Source organism: Nicotiana attenuata, chromosome 5 (assembly GCF_001879085.1).
Source record: "Nicotiana attenuata strain UT chromosome 5, NIATTr2, whole genome shotgun sequence".
Taxonomy (NCBI): domain Eukaryota; kingdom Viridiplantae; phylum Streptophyta; class Magnoliopsida; order Solanales; family Solanaceae; genus Nicotiana; species Nicotiana attenuata.
In genome coordinates, this window is record NC_031993.1 from 39,596,769 (window position 1) to 39,605,080 (window position 8,312).

At 37.5% G+C, this 8,312-nt stretch overlaps 1 protein-coding gene across 1 annotated transcript; it reads right to left on the bottom strand.

The window, feature by feature from the left end:
- Positions 1,678 to 4,870, bottom strand: LOC109226149. Its single transcript, XM_019390948.1, has one exon. The coding sequence runs from the start codon at positions 4,868 to 4,870 to the stop codon at positions 1,781 to 1,783; it is 3,090 nt and encodes a 1,029-aa protein (XP_019246493.1). The 3' UTR covers positions 1,678 to 1,780.

The following is an 8,312-nucleotide window of genomic DNA, read 5'->3' on the forward strand; positions in this document are numbered from 1 at the left end:
ATAGAATGTAATCTACAGCTAACTAATGAGCTCTAATCAGCTGCTCCAATGGTGAATACCTGAAATGAGAGAAGAAGAGAATGAGGAAGAAGGAGAATCGAGAGAGAAGAGAGATAGATAGAGAGAGGTTGTGAGAATTACCAGAATCATTAGTTGTAACTGCTCCCCTCCATTCTGTTATTTGTTGTTTGACTAGTAAATAAATTGTAATTGGGCTACTGAATTGTAATTGGGTTGCGGTTAATAAGAACTGCTGACTCTTCCACTTGGGCCTGTGATATACGAGTAAGGCCCAATACTGACTAAACCAATATAGGCTTCTTCTCTTCTTCGTATCTCTTCCCTAATTCATTTCTAGATTGTTCCGCCGCCTTAGACATAACATTCTCCACCCCTTCAAGATAGACCTTGTCCTCAAGGTCTCTGTTGTGCCACAAACTCAGGAAAACAATGTTTAATGTAGCCCCAATCTTCCCATGATGCTTCTTCCTTGCCTAGGTTAGCCCATTGAATCAACACCTTCACTTGAACCCCATTATCGACCTTGACCATCCTCCTCTCCAAGATAGCAATTGGCCGGATCAAGACTCGACCTTCATCATCGCAAGTGGGAGGCTGTAGCTGAGATGTCAGTGCTGGACCTATCCGCTTCTTCAACTGAGACACATGGAAGACGGGATGAAGCTGAGATCCGACTTGGGAGGTCCAGCCGGTAAGCCACTGTACCAATCTTCTGTATAACCTTGTAGGGACCATAATAGCGAGCACTTAACTTCACATTTTTGCGAACATCAATTGAAGATTGTTTGTAAGGCTGTAGCTTAAGGTACACTAGATCCCCTACTGTCAAAGACCTTTCTGACCTTAGTTTGTCTGCATAAAACTTCATCCTAGACTGAGCTTGAATAAGATTATCTTTGAGAATTTGTAGCATGTGCCGCCTCTGTGTTAAAGTGTCTGTTGCTGAGTTGTGACCACTCTGGGGTAGGGACCCCAATGGTAAATGAGTCGGAGGGTGTCCATATAGTGCCTCAAATGGTGTCGTCTTGATAGAAGTGTGGTAATTAGTATTGTACCACCACTCTGCAAGATGCAGCCGCCCACTGCTTAGGATTTCCAAATACCATAGCTCGCAAATAAGCCTCTAAGCACCTGTTGAGTCGCTCAGTCTGGCCATCGGACTATGGGTGATAGGCAGAACTCATGTTGAGTTTAGTGCCTAAAGCCTTGAAGAGATACTGCCAGAAATGGCTAGTGAAAATGGCATCTCTATCAGAAACAATAGTCTTGGGAAGCCCATGTAATCTGTATATCTCTCTCATAAACAATTAGGCTACATCTTGTGCTGAATATGGGTGTTTAATAGATATGAAATGCCCATATTTTGTTAGCCTGTCCATAACCACCAATACAGCATTTTTCTGCCTAGAATTAGGTAAACCCTCAATAAAGTCCAGAGATATATCCTGCCAAGCCTGTTCAGGAATAGGTAAGGGTTGGAGTAACCCTGGATAATGGTTGTGCTCGTTCTTAGTCCTTAGACAGATATCACACTCACTAACCCACTTAAAAGTTTCTGATTTCATATTTGGCCAATAGAACATTGATTGCACTCTCCTGCAAGTTCCCTGCTGACCTGAATGTCCTCCTAAGGATGATTGATGCAAGGTTTCCAGTATCTGTTGCTTCAACTCTTTATTCTGCCCCACATAGATCTTTTGCTTGAATCTGATGATTCCTTGGTGTAGTGAGTAATCAACTTTGCTGTTAGGACTGACCACTAATCACTTACAATCTGTAGAGCTATTGGATCATTCTCATAACTCTGAGAAACCTCCTGTAACCAAGTGGCTTGGGCTATAGATATAGCTAGTAAAGTAGAGTCTTCTTCTTGTCTTCTTGAAAAAGCATCTGCAACCTTGTTCTCCTCACCTTTCTTGTACTGAACCTCATAATCCAACCCTAGCAATTTAGTTAGCCCCTTTTGCTGCAAGGCTGTGTTCACTTTTTGCTCTAATAGGTACTTAAGACTCTGATGATCTGTTTTGACAATGAAGTGTCCTCCTTGTAAGTAATGCCTCCATTTTTCTATGGATGAAAGTACAGCTAGGTACTCTTTTTCATAAGTAGAAAGTCCCCTGTGTTTCAAGGCTAAAGCCTTACTGAAATAGGCTATAGGTCTGCCCCCTTGCATGAGTACAGCTCCCATACCTGTTGCACATGCATCAGTTTCAATAATGAAAGGTTTGTTAAAATCAGCAAGAGCCAACACTGGTACAGTTGACATGGCTTGTTTCAGTTGTTGGAAAGCCTCTTCTGCTTCTGTACTCCACTGGAAGGAATTCTTCTTGAGAAGATTTGTCAGGGGTCTACTGATAACCCCATAGGACTTAACAAATCTCCTATAATAGCCAGTTAACCCCAGAAATCCCCTTAAGGCTTTTACAGACTTAGGAATAGGCCAATTGATCATTGCTTCAATCTTTGAAGGGTCAGTGGCAACTCCTCTTCCTGAAATGATGTGTCCTAGATACTCCACTTTATCTTGCCCAAATGAAAACTTGGACAATTTGGCATATAGTTTCTCCTTGCACAGTACCTCTAACACTTTTCTAAGATGTAATGCATGTACTTCTAATGAAGAGCTGTAGACTAGAATATCATCAAAAAATACCAACACAAATTTCCTCAAAAAAGGTTTAAAAATGTGATTCATAAGACTTTGAAAGGTGGCAGGTGCATTAGTCAAGCCAAAGGGCATGACTTTAAACTCATAATGGCCTAAATGAGTCCTTAAAGCAGTCTTATAGATATCAGCTTCTCCCATTCTTATCTGGTGGTATCCAGCCCTTAGGTCAATTTTTGAGTAGATGCAGGCACCATGTAATTCATCCATTAAATCATCTACCAAAGGAATAGGAAATTTATCCTTTATAGTCATCTTGTTTAACTCCCTATAATTAATACAAAATCTCCAACTTCCATCTTTCTTTTTAACTAAAAGAACTGGGGAAGAGAAGGGAGAATGACTAGGCTGTATAGTACCACTAGAGAGCATTTCATTCACTTGTTTCTCTATTTCATTTTTTGAAAAATAATTGTACCTGTAAGGTCTAATGCTGACTGGAACTGCTTCAGGTTTGAGGGGAATAAAGTGATCCTGCTTCCGTCTGGGAGGCAGTGCTTTTGGCTCAGCAAAGACCCTGGCAAATTCTTCCAATACTGATTTAATCTCCTCAGATATGGCTTCTGTTACTCTTTCTTCCTTGGCTGTTAGAGTGAATAAGTGTGCCCACAATACTTGACCTTTCTTCAGTAGTTGCTTCACACCTAAAGCTGACATAGCTTGGAGACTTCCTTCTTCAGTATACCCTTTCAAATCCACCCTTTTTCCATTGACACTGACTTGCAGTCTGTACCCAATGAAGTCAAATAGTATAGGATTATGTTTTCTCATCCAGTCCCCACCAAGTACTATATCACACCCTCCAATATCCAACAACCTGAGTTTGTAATCAAATTCTACTCCATGAACCTTCCATTTGAACAGAGGACAGTAGTGATAGCTCATCAAATGACTACCATTGGCAGCAGTCACTCTCATAGGGGCAGCTTCTCTAATCACACACCCTAATTGTTTAGCATTGTCACTAGCCACAAAGCTGTGGGTACTTCCATTGTCAGCTAGTATTATCAATCCTTGCTTCCCATACATTCCTTTAAGCTTGATTGTATTGGAAGTAACTGTACCTGATAAGGCATTTAAACTAATGGCCTCATCAATCACCTCTTCATAAGGCTCCTCCAACTCCTTAATCTCTTCCAAATTGGATCCTTCTACCACTTCTTCCTGTTCAGTGGTACCAGATAGAGTGTTAATTTGCCTATTCTTGCACACATGACCTGGGAAATATCTTTCCCCACACTTGTAACACTCTCCTCTAGCTTTTCTAGCTTCAAACAGTTTGTTTCCAGGTGTAGAACTGTTATAATTCCCCTCCTTCTGTCCTATACCAGAATTTTTTACCCCTCCTGTACTAAAATTAGTGTTGTACTGATTCCCTGGTCTACTACCCCCCAATTTCCCTTCTCTGTTCATTGAATCCAACAATTCTTCCTTATGTCTAGCCTTCTCTACTGCTTGACTCAAGGAATAAGGATCTAACATTTTAACTGTGTGTCTAGTTTCCTCCTTAAGGCTTTCAATGAAGAATCCTAAGAAGAATTCCTCAGGTATAGTAGGGTGTTTGATCAACACCCAAGCTTTAAGATCTTCAAACTTTTCAAGATACTCATTCACAGTCCCTATTTGCTCAATTCTTTTGAATTTCCCAAGTAAATTCAGGTTACTATTATCAGAATTATTAAATCTCTTACAAATTTCCTCCACAAAGTCAGCCCATATTACCACTCCCCTACTCAATTGATATGAGAAGTAACAAGACTCAGCTCTACCATTTAGGTGTAATACAGCAGTTTCTAATTTGTGTTGTGGATCTAATATGCCATTATAATGAAAATAGCTCTCACATTTTCGCAGCCAAGATCTGGGATCACCTTCCTCGAAGTAAGGGCAATCAACCTTGTTTCTGTTCATGTGGAATTTGCCGCCAGAATTTTCATGAAGATCCTTCCCCCTTGCTCTACCAGATCCAAAATCGTGAATTTCTACTGGTGCACTTCCCAAGAGGCCATCCTTGTTGATGAATAGCTTCTCCATCATCACATCCATTTTGTGACCTAGAACATCCATTTTTGTTTCATTAGTTTCCAATTTCTGATTTGTTTCAGTCATGTAATTCTGCAATTGTTGTTCTAACTTCTTCACACTTTCCTCTGTAACTTTAGCTCGAGTTTCTGTAATTGTCATGGTGCGAGGATCAAGCACTGATACCAATTTGTAATGTACTAGAATTATGGAGAATTTAAAGACAGAAATAAAGTATTTTATTGATATATGGATCCAATTACACTCAAAGGGTACAATAGAATGTAATCTACAGCTAACTAATGAGCTCTAATCAGCTGCTCCAATGGTGAATACCTGAAATGAGAGAAGAAGAAGAGAATGAGGAAGAAGGAGAATCGAGAGAGAAGAGAGATAGAGAGAGAGAGGTTGTGAGAAAATTACCAGAATCATTAGTTGTAACTGCTCCCCTCCATTCTGTTATTTATTGTTTGACTAGTAACTAAATTGTAATTGGGCTACTGAATTGTAATTGGGCTGCGGTTTAATAAGAACTGCTGACTCTTCTACTTGGGCCTGTGATATACGAGTAAGGCCCAATACTGACTAAACCAATATAGGCTTCTTCTCTTCTTCGTATCTCTTCCCTAATTCATTTCTAGATTGTTCCGCCGCCTCAGACATAACAGAAAGAGCTGAAAACACTACTCGTCTGCTTCCTCTCGCCACGTAAGGATTGTGAACGAGCTCCTAGTTCTCCTGTCCGAGATTGGATTGGACAAGGCCACCCTATGCAATACTAAATCATATAAATACTATTATTGAAGGATAGAATATAGGGAGCGAAGAAGAACAAGATTCGTCAACGAGTTTCTTCTTTCTTTCACTTTTCTTGTTGGTTATGAATTCTAGAATGGTATATTTACGTATTATTATGAATGGCTAGACTTTTTATCTTGGATTTTGATGAGACTGATTTTTGGATGAATAATTGACTGAATTTTCGAATCGTTTTTACTCTCTACTTGTTCAACTACGTATTGATTGTTCTTAGTTGAATGGCCATCAATTTGTTGTACCTTACTATTTTGTATTGCTTGAGAGAGATTACAAGATTACGTTGTTATTGAATAATATTACTTTTAAGTAGTTAAGATATTAATTATCGGATTTAATAGTAGAATTAGAGATAATGAAGCTTTAAGGCAATCTTGGTGAGTCATTTTGAATTGCTAACTAGAGTTAATTCGAGACAATAATTCTAGAAAATTACTGTTGTTTATCGAAACATAATCACAGTAACGAGAGAACTCACGACTGAAGAATAACTTTGTGAAATTATAGTGAACACGTTAGACTTTCATTTCAATAATTATGAAAATAATGATCCTAAGCGTTTTACTCTTAAATACTACTTTGCTCCCTGTGTAGCTGATAGTTTTACTACTTTATAGCTGTTATAATTAGTTTAAAATAAAAATCTTTAATTTTTATTTTTCTTAAATTATTTGAACTTGTTTCCTAGTGATATTGAATAGTTATAATTAGAGAAATTTTCATAAAGCACTATCTTTTAGTAGTAATTAGTCATGAATTTGGGTGGGAGAAGAGGTATGAATCGTGGGTTTGTGGGAGAAGAGAGTAAAGTGTATGCAAAAAGAGAAAGAGAACGTGGTTAGTAAGATTTACTGTGATTATGTGAGAGAAAAGACTAAAAAGGAGAGAGAAAAATATTATTTAGCATATATGGTGCCTTAAATGTAGGATGTAACTATAATTAGATATTTTGCTATAAAGGATAAAAGGTATCTATAGGATGTAATATTTTAAAATGGTATTTATTTAAAATAAATAGAGTACTAAGCTTTTCTATAGGGTGTAAAATTTCCTTCTCTTTTTTAGAACTAGAGTTGGGATCACGCCACCTGAAGCCCAATATGGTAGATATTATCAATACATTTTGGATACACATACACTTACATGAGATGAATCATGCTCTCTTATTATGGGCTTTATTTTTGCCTTTTGAAAATCTTTTTGGCATTTGCTTTGTGTAAAACTTGATTATTGAAAAGACAGAGAACTCCACTGTTGTTAAACAAGTTCATGTGTGTACATGTTAAATATTTCAAATGATATGCTAAACAAACTAAAAGAATTGCAAATGAACCTGAAAAAGAACAGAGGGAAAAAAAGATAAACAAATTGGACATCATTAATCTGCCATAAGTTATGGGCAAAGAAAGATCCAAACAAATATCCAGGATGACAAATGAAATGATAGAACGACAAAAAAGAAGAAGGTAGAAAATGAAAAAGGAAAGTAAAATATGCATTACTCATTGCCCAACAGGCTACATCATCCATTCTTAATACCACTTCTATGTGTTTCTGTCCCTCCTCATAAAATGGCCACTCTGGTCTCTAACTAGCTTTATTTGATACAACATTCGTCATGTTTCACGTTCTCTAACAAAGAATGAATCGTTTGAGAGTTTAACAAACAAAACGATGGGCTGACTTAAAGACTGCTCCCTTTTAATTTTGGAAGTTGTGATTCACTTTTTTTCTTTTGGGGAAAAGTTTATCATTGATGTGTCACGACTCCAAATTCCTACGTTAGGTTGTCGTGATGCATCGGAACAATATGTAAGATCATAACTTTAAGACTATTTTCACTTTGATATTGATTTATTTATATAATCCTTATTACTTTTATTTCAGGATGGATATCATAGAAGCTTGGATGAATGGTTTCAGACGCAACCTACTTCTGATGATGGTATCCCAATCCAACCGTCACCCGATGATATGACTTCAATATGGACGGATGTAGCAGGTGGTGTATCCAAAGGAAGAGTTTACGGGCTTGGAGTACAATGGCCTTCCTCTTTTCGTCCATCGCCATTAGTTTCGGATGCTCCTACTGCGCAATATCAGGAAGAAATGGGAGCAATGCAAAAGAAAATTGAGTTGTTGTCGAAACGATGTGAGACGGCCGAAGCTCACATTGCTAGAATGGATAAAAACATGAAAAACACATGCCCCACTCTTATGATGATGAAGAGACTGATTCTGATGTGTAATAGTGATTTAAGGTTGATTACTATTCTTGGATGCTTAAATTTTATATTTAGACTTTATGGTAGATTTGAATAATGTGGTATATATATGTTTAGACTTTATTATATTAGTGTCGATATGTATTAGCTACTCATACTTGATATTGAATATTTAGACGTTAACTAATGTTTTCGTTTGATATTATGGAATTTGAATGTTTGTTTGTTGAAGTTGGAATTGGTTGGATTGATTATTAGATTGTTTAGTTGGAATTGGTTGTGTAGTTGAAATTGATTGGTTGAGTTGGTTGTTTAGTTGGAATTGGCTTGTTTATAATATTTGCATTTGACAGATGGTGTGCTAATAAAATGGCAGCATTCTGTCAAATTCCAACCTAGTTTTCCGACTACTGTAGTCGAAAAATGTGCCCAGCATAATGATTTTCCGACTACAATAGTCAGAAAATGAGGTCGGAATAATGCAGATTCCGACTACTCTAGTTGGAAAATACAGTAAAATAACTAATAAAAAATTATTATTTGTATAATATCCCCACTACAGT

Coding starts and splice junctions, on each gene's coding strand:
- LOC109226149 (XM_019390948.1), bottom strand. CDS start 4,870: ATGACAATTACAGAAACTCGAGCTAAAGTTACAGAGGAAAGTGTGAAG.